Source organism: Ipomoea nil, unplaced genomic scaffold (assembly GCF_001879475.1).
Source record: "Ipomoea nil cultivar Tokyo-kokei standard unplaced genomic scaffold, Asagao_1.1 scaffold0302, whole genome shotgun sequence".
NCBI classification, from domain to species: domain Eukaryota; kingdom Viridiplantae; phylum Streptophyta; class Magnoliopsida; order Solanales; family Convolvulaceae; genus Ipomoea; species Ipomoea nil.
In genome coordinates, this window is record NW_017616730.1 from 776,339 (window position 1) to 791,623 (window position 15,285).

The 15,285-nt window shown below is 35.9% G+C and overlaps 2 protein-coding genes across 8 annotated transcripts; both read left to right on the plus strand.

Annotated features, from left to right (window-relative positions):
- Positions 1–3,040: 3,040 nt before the first annotated feature.
- Positions 3,041–8,471, plus strand: LOC109160507. 7 transcript variants are annotated; one of them, XR_002050750.1, is made up of 8 exons: positions 3,041–3,828; positions 3,942–6,283; positions 6,380–6,649; positions 6,726–6,806; positions 6,984–7,080; positions 7,217–7,283; positions 7,463–7,571; positions 8,438–8,471. XR_002050750.1 is itself a non-coding variant. In XM_019308801.1 (8 exons), exons 2-8 carry the CDS (start codon positions 3,525–3,527, stop codon positions 7,518–7,520), a joined length of 3,219 nt encoding a protein of 1,072 aa, XP_019164346.1. In that variant the 5' UTR covers positions 3,041–3,236; positions 3,494–3,524; the 3' UTR covers positions 7,521–8,028. The 7 variants fall into 7 exon arrangements, 5 of the variants coding, with proteins under 5 accessions (XP_019164346.1, XP_019164340.1, XP_019164353.1 ...); XM_019308801.1 differs by lacking the exon at positions 8,438–8,471 and having other exon boundaries at positions 3,041–3,236; positions 3,494–3,828; positions 7,463–8,028; XM_019308795.1 differs by lacking the exon at positions 8,438–8,471 and having other exon boundaries at positions 7,463–8,028.
- Positions 8,472–10,183: 1,712 nt separating this feature from the next.
- On the plus strand, positions 10,184–11,197 carry LOC109158706. The gene has a single exon (XM_019306607.1). The coding sequence runs from the start codon at positions 10,184–10,186 to the stop codon at positions 11,195–11,197; it is 1,014 nt and encodes a 337-aa protein (XP_019162152.1).
- The last annotated feature ends 4,088 nt before the right edge of the window (positions 11,198–15,285 follow it).

Here is a 15,285-nt window from a genome sequence, read left to right on the forward strand (position 1 = left end):
TATTGGGTTTGTCATTTAATATCCCAGTCTATTAATTTTTTGACACTTTTAGTCATTCTCATGATTTTTTCTATTTTTTGTAATGACAGTTTTGTCTTTTCATATTTTCTTTTGTTATTTTTTCAGTTTCAACCGATTTAACTAGTTTAGAACTTTAGGTAATCTCTGATTTTTAATAACATATCATATTACTGGGCAAAAAAAATCATATTAGTGGGCACGTACATTACACGTGCATGCTTAGTGTTGTTGGTACGCAAGTAGTAATGCACGTGCCTGCTTAACGTTGTTGGTAGAGCCGCCAAAACGGGTTTAGCCTGACCCGACCTGCAAAAAGGCGAGGCGGGTTTGATATTTTGAACCCGTATTTTGACGGACTTTTTAGCCCGCCCTGCCAATCCCGCGGGCTTTAGCGGGACAGACTTGGTGGGCCAACGGGGTCCCGCCATATGAAAAATTAAAAAATTATTAAAATAAATAAATGCTACAATTGTACATTTATAACATTAAACTAGTTTTTTACGCGCATTGCGCGATTGGGATAATGCCCAATGCTTTTTTGTTAAATATTATCCCAATGCTTTTTTGTTAAATAAGTACTTTAAAGTATATTAAGACAGGATTATATTGAAATTGTTCATGCATAGATAATTGAAGGTTGAATTTGCGTATTTAAATAGGTAATTCTTCTCCCAAAGGTTGAGTCCCCAACCCCAAGGGCCCCCCACACTCCGACCCGACAGAGCATTGTGGGAAGTTGTAAATCACGGTGACTCAATGGTTCAGCATCTGCCCACTTTGGACATAATTCTCGCACTGCCGCCGCCGAGGTTCAAACCTTGGTATCTTCTCCCAAATACTACCCACAAAACCATTGAGCTAAGCCCGTGCGAGTTAAATAGGTAATTCTAAGTTTACAAATGCAAGATAATATAGTCAAGATTAATTATAATTGTCAAAAAAATAATTGTATAGGTATAGTTGAAACCAAATACGGGACATAAGGGAGAACAAATAAAAATTAGGGCATAAAATATTAAATATATACAAATATTGTTTGAGGAGATTCCGACATTAGGATTTGTGGTTAAGTTCTATTAAGACTTTAATATTATAATTAGATTAATGGTGTAGTTATAATTCTATATTAGACTTTAATATTAGAATTAGACTAACGGTGAATTAACGGAAAAGTTAAATGGATAATCATATAATTAAGGATAAATTAGAAAATCTTAAAAGAAAAAAATTAAAACCTGAACAATATGAACCATTCATTTGATTTAATAATTTGGCGGTCAGTTTTTCTACCCAATGTTACTAATTAAATAAATTCGCTGGTCAAATCCGCTAGTATAATCCGCTAACGCTAACCACTAACTACTGATTGTCAAACAAGGACATTGCGAGGTAGTTCTCACTTCAATTTGTTGTGTGATTTGAATACTCTCTTTGTCACAAAATCTCTCAAGTAGTTAATATGGTTGGCTTTATTAATTATATTTTTTAATTTTTTCATGGTATTAATAAAATACTTTGTAAATAAATGTATAACATTATTTTGTATTATAACTTTGATATTTAATTAGAAAAATAGTGCAAAAAAAAATAATAGATAATGTAGTGAATATAATCAATTGATGAATTTGAATGTAAAAATTTTTACATTTGAGAAAAATAAAGACAATATGACTAATGAAAATATTTCTTTTAACTAATTTATTGATAATTAATAATTTTTTTTTCACTGAATAAAGACATTGTAAGGACAATGTAGCGAATGTAATCAATTAATAAATTTGAATATAAAGAATTTTTATATTGAAGAAAAAATAAAGACAATATAACTAATAAAATCATTTCTCTTATTTAATTTATTGATAATGAATAATTTTTTTTTTTTTGAATAAAGGCATTGTGGACACATAATTCTAAATTAAAGAAATGCATATATATTATTTTTTGTTGTAACTACTAAATTATTATTTATATAATTTAATAAGAGTAAAATAGAGTACTAATTATGGCAACTTTGATTGGGATGATGTTCGAACCTAAGACTTTTTTTTATTGAAATCAATGAGTAAGTTAACGGTGAACTAACGGCAATTCTTAAAATTTTAACGGAATTAGTAATGGTGTGTGAGTATTTTAGGAAATTTTAGTGTAAAATTTAAATCTGATCAATCTTTTAATCAATCTGAGCCATTCATTTGATTAAAATCTGTGACCGTCATTTTTTCTACCCATTATATGCCTAACTCTCTTGGACTCTTATTAGTATAGTAGATATTAGTATAGTAGATATAGTAGATATGTCTTCATTGTCTTGTTAACTTGATTCTATTACTAATATATATATACTAGTAATTCACCCACGCAATGCACGGACTCTATTCAAATTATTTTAGTATACACTTGTCACATTTTTTATATTAATTTGTATTTAAATAATTTAAAAAAAAAAAAAAATGGCGGGCCCCGCCAAGGCCCGCGAGCTTAAGGCGAGGCGGGCTGACAACTCTAGTTGTTGGTAGGCAAGCAGTAACGTACGTACTTGCTTAGCGTTATTGGCACGTGAGCGATACCAATTACCAGTTTTTTTTTTTCGTACCCACAAAAATTGTCTTCTGCAACAATTCATCTTTAATTCTTTCTCTTTCTTCCACAACACCCTAATTTCATCCTACCTTAATTTGAGGTAGAGAACTGTGAATTGAAATCGATCTTAGAGTTTAAATTCCTCTATTAATGCTCAAATTTTGATATTAATTTGAAAAGGACAAAAATACCCTTTATAATTTTATATTTCAGCATGTCTTAAACGAATTAGTGATCGACGTGATAAATTTTGATATTAAAATAATAGTCGTGGATGAAAATTGGTAATAAAATAATATTCGTGTATGAAAATTGGTAGGAATTTAACATGTAAATCAAAGTTGTTATTTTGCTAATACTGGTGAGACTAAAATTGGTATTTGCGGGTTTTTGTTGTTAATTAAATTTTCTATAAATATTGAAGCTCGTAGAATCGCGAAATTCCCATTTCCCTCCAAAAAATGAGCAAATATGGAGATAATTATGGCTCCTCCACTTCCCTCAAAATTCTAAAATCCACAGTGTATGTATAATGTATGCATATGCATTCACGCACTGTTCAAAAGCCCTCGACGGAGGCCGAGTTTGATCCTGTCACCTCTGCGCTTTTCCTATTGAATCATCATTTTATCCAGGTGAGTTTCCCCCTACGTGTATCTGAGTTGATTTCAACTTACTATTTTGATGCATAGTCGACTGATCGAAGCACCATTTGCTCCGTATCGGGCTTTGCTGTTGTAATCGTCGATTCTCGCTGAATGTATCGCGAAATTTTGTTATAATGATTCGCGGCGAGCATTGGGTAGTCAGTATTTGAATGTATGCGTATTTGCATTACCCTATGAACGTTTCCGTGCTGCTTTTGATGTTTCAGAACTTTTCCTGTTCTTAGGTTATCGATTACGAGCGAGAAGAAAGATTTGATGGAGGTGGAGGAGTTGTTTACGGTTCCTGCTGCTGCTGATGATGATGATGATGATATTGTGGTGCCTGAGAGTCCCGTTTCAGAAGTTGAGGAGGTGAATTTTGGGACTGATTCTGAGCCACATTGCATTAAGAACACAAGCAGTGAAGTTGCAGATGAGTGTGTGGATATTGTGCCGGATTCTGATGATGAAGGAATCCATGGAACTGAAAAAGTTGGAATTCTGGATGAGATGTGGCCTGGCAAAGGTGGAAGGTGTGTAGGCAAGAGAAGATATGCTCCTGGCAAGCATTCATATGAAGGTGAGGATATAGTTTAATGGACACCACTCTCCTTTTAACAGCTTTCTATAATTTACTCAGTAGACAAGCAGATATTGATTTGATCTTGACTCAATTACCTATCTGTTTATCAGGATATCTAAGGAGGCTGAGACATCCTTTACGGCGTCGGAACATTGGGGAAGATACTTCAACCAGAGATTCACTTACTGAGAAAAATGTTTCATCACATAAGTGCGAGGAACTTAACAAGTTTAACTGCATTGAATCTCAAGAACCTGGACACTCTTCAGAAGCTGATGCTCTGAACTTTGTGGATCTTTATCTATCAAGTGGTGGTGATGCAAATGCATTTCATCATGTTGAAACTGGAGTGCTTGATAGGTCAACATCATCTTGCATTTTGCACCCAAATGGACCTCAAAATTTGGCAAGGATAAAGAGCCGCACAAGCATAGCTAAGACGCTAGAAGTCTTTGACTGGTCTGAAAATTTAAGTGATGAAGAAGAAAATTGTTTTGTGGTGAACAGAAGGAAATTGAAAATGGAGTGTGAAGGCAATGAACCGGGGAATATCAGCAAGCATCGGAGTGTTGAAAGCCTAGACATTAAGAAGGAGAAAGCATTGGGTAACTTTTGCCCATTGAACACTGTGAAAGGAAGGTTAAATTCAAATAAAATGGAGCCAAAGTTTCAGGTGGAGGATGAGATTGGCAAGGGTGAATCCAGTTTTGAAAAAGCTATGGATACTAATTTTGTGAATGAGTTGGATAAAGAGGTTATTTTAAATTCACCTCAGAAACTTTTGGAAGATGAACAAAGTAAATTGGATGCAGTATGTACATATGATGTTGGCTTTGACACCCAGGTTGCTGCTGAGGCCATGGAAGCCTTGTTTTATGCTGCTCCTCTCAATTTGGATCCTTTTTGTAAACATCAGAGTCCACAAAAAACACTCCAATTCTCTGGTGATCCCTCAAACAGTGTATCATTAGTAGATCATTGTAATTGGGTTTCTTCTAATTCTGAAGGCACTGGACATCAATTGATGCAGTCTGCCAGAAAGTTGTGTGATAGTATCCCTGGTAACTTTGAAACACCACAGGAAGACAAAAGAGTGTTGGAATCCGAACTACTACGAAGGGAAATATGCATGCCATTTTCTGGAAAGCTTCCCACAAAGAAAAGAACAGGCAGAAGATCTTTGAGAAATACCATCCAGCATAAGAGTCCTCAAAAAACACTCCAATTCTCCGGTGATCCCTCAAACAGTGTATCAGTAGATCATTGTAATGGGGCTTCTACTAATTCTGAAGGTACTGGACAACAATTGATGCAGTCTGCCAAAAAGTTGTATGGTAATATCCCTGGTAACTTTGAAACACCACAGGAAGATGAAAGAGTGTTGGAGTCTGAACTACTACCCAGGGAAATAGGCATGCCATTTTCTGGAAAGCTTCCTACAAAGAAAAGAACAGTCAGAAGATATTTAAGAAACACCATCCAACATAAAGAATTATATAATGAGAAATCCTTCTCAAGACAGTTAGATGTTGATTTTAATTCATTCAAAGTTTCAAACTGTGGCTTGGATGAGCAAAGGGGGGAAATTAGGAAAATTTCCTCAGGTACTCATCGAAATAGGAAGCAGTCATCCTCAAGTTCTTTGAAATGGGTTACTGATCAAAGTTTCAAAAAGTGCCCAGCGGTTATGAAGTTCAATTTCCAAAAGAAAAGAAGAAAGAAAGATGAAGTTATGAAGTCAGGTGATTCTAAGAAAGCTTCAGATAGTTATATGAATAGACATCAAACTACTGGTGTAGATGAAGCAAACATTGGCCACAAATTGAAATTAGAAGATTGGAACCATCCCAGAGGAAAAAGGACACGTACAGCTGTGCCACACAATTCAGTTGGAAGGAATAATCAGTATGCTTCATGTGCCAAAGATAATGCTATCAAGTGTCCTATTGGTAATAATGCTTTGGTGGAGATAACAGGACCACAACAATCTGGCGGAAAATGTCAGTATTCATCTAAAAAGAAACATTCAATAAACTTGTTGATGCAATATTCAGGTGGGTCTGGTTCAATGAGTGTTTCAAATTGTAAATCTGCCATCACTAGTGACAAAGGGATCTCTAGTGGTCATGATGGGAATACCTCTAGAAAGCTTCAACCTGCAGATGATTTGGTTTCAATAGTATCTGATGTTATGTCAACAGACAGAACATTAAATGTAGTACCAAGTAGGAATTGTGTTGAACTATACAGGTTTAAGGACAGCAAGAAAGGAAGACAACGAGGCAAGAGCTTGTCTAGATCATCCCTTACAAAAGAACTTGTTAGATTAGGGTATACAGAGATGCTACCTGATTTCATGCCCAAAGATTCAAGGAGGGGAAAGGGTCATGCAAATGTAAGAGTCTTGCTCAGCCAGAATTTGGATGAGAACATAATTAGACGGCAGAAAAAGGTGCTCTTTCTGCTGTTAGTTAGGTAGTACCTTTGCATTCAAGTATTCTAGTTATCTGCAAGAGGTCAATTGTTTACTTACTGCTTTACCTTGCAGATTGTGGCACGACTAGGCTTTTCCATTGCATCATGTTGTTCTGATGCTTCGCACTTTGTAGCGGATAAATTTCTGAGAACAAAGAATATGCTGGAAGCAATAGCTATTGGCATACCTGTGGTTACACATTTATGGCTTGAGAGTTGTGGACAAGCAAGCTCTTTTATTGATGAGAAATTGTTCATCTTGAGAGATGATAAAAAGGAAAAAGAAATTGGCTTTAGCTTGCCTGTTTCACTTGCTCTTTCTCGCCAGCGTCCCCTTCTGAGAGTATGTATATATGTACAAACTACTTGCATTTAGACCATAGAGTGTTTTGTGGTTTCTGAACTTTTACTAACTGCAGGATCACAGAGTGTTTATTACTCCAAATGTTAAACCCAGTAAGGACATGATCCGAAGCTTGGTCAGTGCAGTTCAAGGCCAGGTACACAACTAGCCTAGGATGTTGATATCATCCTTTGGTGATGACACTTCATAATTTAGTTTAGGAGTTTTGTAATGAGGCTGTAGCTACCACATATGAGAGAAAGAGTCTCTTAGTATAATGTCAAAACTGTAATGGTATCTTTCTTGTATGCTGTTTTGATGAAATGTTTGCCAGGTAGTTGCTGAAACTGAGGATATAACTACTCAAGGAGAGATAATAGTTGTTTCCTCTGAAGAAGATTACACAACTTGTGAACCATTGCTGAAGAAAGGTATTTTATTAATAATTCATTTCTCAATTTTGCGGTTTTCTAAAGCTACATCACATGATTTTCTTCACTCCTTTCAAAGAGGACAAACAATACATCATTATGTAGAGACAATTATGTGGGTTCTTTCACTCACCAGGAACTGCAGTTTACAGTTCAGAGCTTTTGCTTAATGGGATTGTCACTCAGAGACTTGAATACGACAGGTTAGCAAAAAAAAGACAGCAATTTCATAATTTGCATTTGTGAATGCATAGTTTTTTGTTTGTTTTTGGCCTGCACGTGCCTGGAATGACAAGTTTGGTCATTTTCAGTTTTGGTTTTATCTTGTCTTATTCTTTTTCCTCAAAAGGGTATTAATCTACTAAACTTTTTCCTGGTCCAGACATCAGCTGTTCAAAGATTTCATGATTAAAGACTGGCCCATCTCCCATCCAAACTAACCCAGAAATCTTTCATGTATCTGCAAAGCATTGATGCAATTCCCGGCCCTGGTAATCTTGTTTTCGTTTTACTGTTTTTCCGGTAGAACAAACACGTAAATATGCCTATGTTCAGATCATCCATGATTCCGCAATAGAACCTGCAATGTTTTTTTTTGTTCTTTAACTGTGATTGGAAAAGAAAACTTCACCTCCACTCTGCATTCATTTCCTTTCTGAACCATGCAGCAAGTAACCTCTAGTGTATACAATTTCGTAGAGCCAGACAAGGTTGTATCATGCTATTATTGCCATTCTTAGAAACAATGATAAGTAGCATAGTAACAATGTCTTCTTCTTGTAAAGAATATGTGTAGTGTTCATATAGTCCATAATAGTAGTAGGAATGTAGCATGTACGAGATGGTCCACGAAAATTTGAAGTATCTAGTGTTCAGAAGACAAGACAAGACAAGATGCCCATGTAGTATCCTGTTAAAAATAATAATTGTACCATAAGACTATAGTCTTTGGAATTTGGTCTGTCAAATTTGAAGGATATGTAAATGCTTTCAAGGCCAAAATGGACAAATGGTAGGTAAGGGTGATGAAGAATGCCCAACAGGCAACAGCAAGGACGCCAGGCTGTCTTCCCACATTAACACAGTACCATTTCATTACCTATAAATATTGGGATTTTTCACGGCTTCTGTCTTAAAAATTGTTGGAGGTAAGTCGGGAGATGTGTCTTAATTGGTATATATGTTTTCAAATGTTTGTACACTAATATTCACAACAAAGACAAATCTATGCCTTTAGTTTTTGGTTCTTGATAGGATTTGAATCTGCATCTTACGATTGCTAGTAAAACAAAATTTATGAACTTATCTTTAGTTGATCTATCCGGTAAATGTTGTACTATAAAATTTTCATTGGCAGCCTTCATACTCTAACTTGGGTGCATTTTCAACGGGAGAGAAAACTCCTTTCCGTGTACAGAAATATAATGTGAATCTTGATAGTAGGTCACTAATTAGTTTTTTGATTTTGTTGTACCAAAATAGAGTTTTTTGCACTTTTAGTCCCACGACTATAGTGGCACTGGCAGAATTGATCCACGATTTTTGAACCTTGCAATTTTAGTCCACGACTATTGATTTTTTTTGCAAAAATGGTCCTTCCGGCCACTTTTCCGTCAAAATTTTACCGGAAAAAAAAATTCTCTATTTTTAGTCGGGTTAAAATTAACATTTTACTTATCTCAAAAAATTAAAAGAAAAAAATTGATATTTGACTACATACAATATTACTGGGCTACATACTACTGCCTCAGGCAACGGAGTACATGTACCACTCCAATGCTGCTGCCGGATAACCCAACTAGCCTGGGGAACGCCACGGCCGCTCCGCCGCTTACTGACAGCCCTGCCTGCTCCAAGAACTCCGCCGCCTGGGGCAGTAGTATGTAGTCAAATATCAATTTTTTTCTTTTAATTTTTTGAGATAAGTAAAATGTCAATTTTAACTCGGCTAAAAATGGAGCATTTTTTTTTTTTCCGGTGAAATTTTGACGGAAAAGTGGCCGGAAGGACCATTTTTGCAAAAAAATCAATAGTCGTGGACTAAAATTGCAAGGTTCAAAAGTTGTGGATCAATTTTGCCAGTGTCACTATAGTCGTGGGATTAAAAGTGCAAAAAACTCTACCAAAATATAATGTTGATATTAATTGTTACATTTAGGGACCTAATTGATTTTTTAAGTAATGTTGGATTACTTATTTCAGTTATTTGATCATTTTTTTCATTATTTTATTCATAATTTATTCAAACTGCATTTTGAAAGACGGTAAGAGTGATTCACCCTTTTCAACCACTCTTTCAAATGCATTCAGAATAAGGTGATTGGAATTTTTGTCAACGTAGGCACATTCATTAACCGCTTAGCTGCGACTTGCGAGCCCACTTGCTGATATAAAGGAACAAAAATAATAAAACGATAAGGTTAAAATAGGAACACGAATACGTGGCAGGTGGGGCCCGATGGGAGGGCGCCTACAAATAATGGGTAATTACGTCAATTTGATTAACGATGGACACTCGTGTCCTCCGCTTCGTGGTTTAATTTTGAGAAAATGATGATTTTGTTATGAAACAAAAGGAAATGTGAATGTCCAAATTGAGTTTTGAACCCTTGACCTTGTGTATAAAAGATGAAGTCTTCTCCACCAAGCTACTTCGACCATAAGTAATACTTACTGCTAAGTTACATTAAATGGTGGTTCATAATTCTCCAAAAAACTGATTGCAAGTTCCAAGAAGCAGCAACGGGGAATGGAGCTCAGGACCTCAAGCACGACACAGCAATGCTACATCTTCAGCTACCAACTAGGCTAGCTTTGCTACCTGTCCACCTTATGCGAATTTAATATTTATTACCTCCTAAATCTCAACACTATAAATACCCCTTCCCTCCATGATCTTGTATATGCAGTATATATGAAAAGCTAAATCATATTCTCTCAACTCCCCATCCGTACTGCTGTTCCCCTTCTACTTCATAATATTAGTATTGTTATTATTATTATTATTATTCACAACACGTTATCAGCACGAAGCCTCGGGTGCAACTATTATACAGGTAATCTTTCTTTATATAATTATAATATTTTATTCAATATTATCAATATGTCAAACCTTACAAATCTTGAATTTGTGGGACTTGATATATCCGGGAAAAATTACCTATCATGGGTACTGGATGCTGAGATGCATCTAAATGCAAAAGGTCTTGGTGAAACTATAAAAGAAAATAGTGATGCGTCGATGCAAGATCGAGCAAAGGCAATGATTTTCATTCGCCATCACCTAGACCGAGGGTTAAAAGATGAATATCTTACTGTGAAAGAACCCTTTGAACTCTGGAAAATGTTGAAAGAAAGATATGATCACCAGAGGACAGTAATTCTCCCGAAAGCCCGTTATGACTGGCTTCACTTGCGATTGCAAGATTTCAAAACTGTGAGCGAATATAACTCTGTTATGTTCAAAATTAGCTCTCAATTATTATTATGTGGAGAAAAAATTACTGATGAGGATATGCTTGAAAAAACCTTCTTTACTTTTCATGCATCCAATATTGTGCTTCAACAGCAATATAGAGAGAAGGGTTTTACCAAATATTCTCAGTTGATTTCATGCCTTCTTGTGGCTGAGCAAAATAATGAGCTCCTGATGAAAAACCACGAGGCACGACCTACTGGTTCAATCCCATTCTCTGAGGCGAATGGTGTGTCATATCACAATGAAAATACAAGAGGTCGTGGTCGTGGTCGTGGCCGTGGCCGTGGCCATGGACGAAACCGTGGTTATAATCCCGGTCGTGGACAAAATCGTCATGGTGGTTATAATTTCAAAAATAAAGGTTACCACCGAAAAGGGGAAAATAGTGGTGCAAAACATGACAAGGAAAAACGTGAAAATCATCCCAAAAATATTGAAAGTATATGTTATCGTTGTGGCATGACTGGCCATTGGGAATGCACTTGTCGTACTGCTAAGCACCTTGTGGATCTCTATCAAGCATCCCTGAAAGAGAAAGGAAAGAATATAGAGTCCAACAATGTTCTTATGAATGACGATTTTGATATCACACATCTGGATGTGGAAGATTACCTCGGGCCAATAGATAAGAAAGATTGATGTTATATTTACTTTTGAGCTCATTAGATATATATGTTATATTTGAAACAAAATGGTTGTTTTGTCTCTAAACTTACTAGATACATATGATGTATTTTGTCTAAGCTTATATTAGATATATATGATGCATTTTGTTTACTACTATGTAATGTTTCTAAATATATTGTCTTTGCTTTATTGAAGAAACAAAAATGGGCACATCATCACTTGTGATTAAATCCAAGGCAAATGAAGAAGACATATGTATTGTGGATAGTGCAACCACACATACAATTCTTAAAAGTGCAAAATATTTCTGCCTTTTGAAAAAGAATGAGGCATTTGTCACTACAATATGTGGTAGTGCAAAAATGATTGAAGGTTCTGGAAGAGCCAATATATTATTGCCTGGAGGAACAAAAGTTATAATAAATGATGCATTGTTCTCTCCAAAGTCTCACAGAAATTTATTGAGTTTTAAAGATATTCGGAATAACGGATATCATGTTGAGACTATAGAAGAAAGGAATCAAGAATTCCTTCAAGTTACAAAGGCAATGTCTAGAAAGAAATATGTATTGGAAAAATTTCATGCTCTTCCATCTGGTTTATACTGCACAAAGATAAGTACTATTGAAGCCAATCTTATTGTAAACAAAAAGTTTACTGATCTAAATGACTTTAAGATTTGGCACGACCGATTGGGTCATCCTGGATATGTGATGATGAGAAAAATTATTGAAAATACAAATGGCCATGCCTTGAAAAAACATAAAATATTTCAAGGAAATGAATTTTTCTGTTTTGCATGTTCTCAAGGGAAATTGATTATAAGGCCATCACCAACCAAAGTTGGTATTGAATCACCTGCATTTCTAGAGCGAATTCAAGGTGATATATGTGGGCCTATACATCCACCATGTGGACCTTTCAAATACTTTATGGTCCTAATTGATGCCTCAACTAGATGGTCACATGTATGCTTATTATCATCTCGCAATATGGCATTTGCGAGATTACTTGCTCAGATAATAAGATTACGAGCACATTTTCCTGACTATCCAATTAAAGCAATCCGAATGGATAATGCTGGAGAGTTTACATCCCAAGCTTTTGATAATTATTGTAAATCACTTGGGATTGATATTGAACATTCAGTAGCGCATGTTCATACGCAAAATGGTCTTGCAGAATCACTTATTAAAAAGCTACAGTTAATAGCTAGACCATTACTTATGAAAAGTAGACTCCCTTCTACTGTATGGGGACATGCTATTTTGCATGCAGCGGCACTAATTCGTATTAGGCCGACAAGTTATCATAAGTACTCTCCATTGCAATTAGCATTTGGTCATGAACCTAATATTTCCCATCTGAGAACATTTGGATGTGCAGTCTATGTTCCCATTGCTCCACCCCAACGCACTAAAATGGGTCCACAAAGGAGATTGGGAATATATGTTGGATATGAATCTCCTTCTATAATTAAATATCTTGAGCCATTAACGGGAGATCTATTTACTGCACGTTTTGCAGATTGTCACTTTAATGAAGCATCTTTTCCCACACTAAGGGAAGGAAATGATGTTGTAGAAAGGACAATAACATGGAATGCCCCAACATTGCTTCATCTAGATCCTAGAACTCAACAATGTGAACAAGAAGTTCAAAAGATAATCCATTTGCGAGAGTTGGCAAATAGACTGCCAGATGCATTTGTTGATCCAAAACGGGTAACAAAATCTTATATCCCAGCAGCTAATGTCCCAGCTAGTGTTGATATCCCAAAAGGTCAAACTGGGAATGAGTCCCAAGTACGCTTGAAGCGTGGAAGACCTATTGGTTCAAAGGATAAAAATCCTCGAAAAAGGAAAGTCAATACAAAAAATGGTATTGATGAGAATAATGATATCAACATGAATGACATTCATGAGAAAAGTCAAGGAAATGAATTTGAAGGGAATGAAGTCCCTAAAGAAATTCATATACCTGAGATTGAGAAAAATGAAGAAATTTTGATAAATTATATTAATGTCGAGGAAATATGCAATAGAAATGAAGTCACTTTAGATGACTATTTTGCATATAATGTAGCATTAAATATCATGAATGATGATATGGACCATGAACCAAGATCCATTCAAGAATGTCAAAATAGGGACGATTGGCCTAACTGGAAAGAAGCAATACAAGTAGAATTGAATTCTCTTGGAAAACGAAAAGTGTTTGGCCCAATCGTCCGAACACCTGATGGAGTCAAAGCTGTGGGATGCAAATGGGTGTTCGTAAGAAAGAGAAATGAGAAAAATGAGGTTACGAGGTACAAAGCAAGACTCGTAGCTCAAGGATTCTCTCAAAGACCAGGTATCGATTACGATGAAACATATTCCCCTGTCGTGGATGCTGTAACATTACGATACCTCATTAGCCTAAGTGTACTTGAAAGGCTAAATATGCAACTAATGGATGTTGTAACAGCTTACCTGTATGGGTCACTTGATAGTGACATTTACATGAAAGTCCCTGAAGGACTGAAAATGCCTGAAATGCATAAAACGAGTCCTCGAGAACTTTATTCAATAAAGTTGCAAAGATCTTTATATGGACTGAAACAATCAGGGCGTATGTGGTATAACCGACTTAGTGAATATTTACTAAAAAAAGGTTATACCAATGATCAAATTTGTCCATGTGTTTTTATAAAGAGATATGAACATGGATTTGTTATAATGGCTGTTTACGTTGATGATTTGAACATCATTGGAACCCCTGAGGAAATCTCAAAAACAGTGGATTATTTGAAAAGGGAATTTGAGATGAAAGATCTTGGGAGAACAAAATTCTGTCTTGGCCTACAAATTGAACATTTGGATAAAGGAATTTTTGTTCATCAATCAAATTATACCAAAAGGGTACTTAGAAGATTTTATATGGATAAAGCACATCCATTGAGTAGCCCAATGATTGTTCGATCTCTTGATGTGAAAAAGGATCTTTTTCGACCTCGAGAAGAAGATGAAGAAATTCTTGGTCCAGAAGTGCCATATCTTAGTGCAATAGGTGCACTAATGTATCTTGCTAACAACACAAGGCCTGATATTGCATTTTCTGTTAATTTGTTAGCAAGATATAGTTCTTGTCCAACACGAAGGCACTGGAATGGCATCAAACATATATTACGCTACCTCCAAGGAACAATTGATTTGGGGTTATTTTATGCAAAAGATTCCAAATCAAACTTGGTTGGTTTTGCAGATGCTGGATATTTTTCGGATCCGCATAAAGCGCGATCCCAAACTGGTTATTTGTTTATGAGTGCAGGTGCTGCTATATCTTGGCGTTCCACTAAGCAAACACTTGTTGCCACTTCTTCAAATCACGCTGAGCTAATCGCTATTCATGAAGCAAGTCGAGAGTGTGTATGGCTTAAATCAATTGCTCGATACATTAGGGGAGCATGTGGTCTTTCTGTGGATGATACTCCAACAACAATATATGAAGACAATGCAGCATGTATCGCTCAATTAAAAGAAGGATACATCAAGGGAGATAGAACAAAGCACATTTCACCGAAGTTCTTCTTCACTCATGACCTTCAGAAGAAAGGTGAAATCAATATTCAACAGATTCGTTCAAGTGAGAACTTAGCAGATTTGTTCACCAAAGCATTACCCACAGCTACATTCAAGAAATTAGTTCATGGAATTGGTATGCGTCATCTTAAAGATGTTCAGTGATGTCTTCATCAGGGGGAGCATATTATTGTACTCTTTTTCCCTTAACCAAAGTTTTTTCCCACTGGGTTTTTCTTTGGTAAGGTTTTTAACGAGGCAATTTAATGTTCCTCCTTTGGACATCCAAGGGGGAGTGTTATGAAACAAAAGGAAATGTGAATGTCCAAATTGAGTTTTGAACCCTTGACCTTGTGTATAAAAGATGAAGTCTTCTCCACCAAGCTACTTCGACCATAAGTAATACTTACTGCTAAGTCACATTAAATCGTGGTTCATAATTCTCCAAAAAACTGATTGCAAGTTCCAAGAAACAGCAACGGGGAATGGAGCTCAGGACCTCAAGCACGACACAGCAATGCTACATCTTCAGCTACC

What these genes read in the sequence shown, in the direction of transcription:
- LOC109160507 (XM_019308795.1), top strand. Translation starts at nt 3,525, where the DNA reads ATGGAGGTGGAGGAGTTGTTTACGGTTCCTGCTGCTGCTGATGATGAT. An exon ending in GCCAGCGTCCCCTTCTGAGA is followed by an intron (nt 6,650 to 6,725) that starts GTATGTATATAT and finishes TACTAACTGCAG; the next exon opens with GATCACAGAGTGTTTATTAC. An exon ending in CAGAGACTTGAATACGACAG is followed by an intron (nt 7,284 to 7,462) that starts GTTAGCAAAAAA and finishes TTCCTGGTCCAG; the next exon opens with ACATCAGCTGTTCAAAGATT.
- LOC109158706 (XM_019306607.1), top strand. Translation starts at nt 10,184, where the DNA reads ATGTCAAACCTTACAAATCTTGAATTTGTGGGACTTGATATATCCGGG.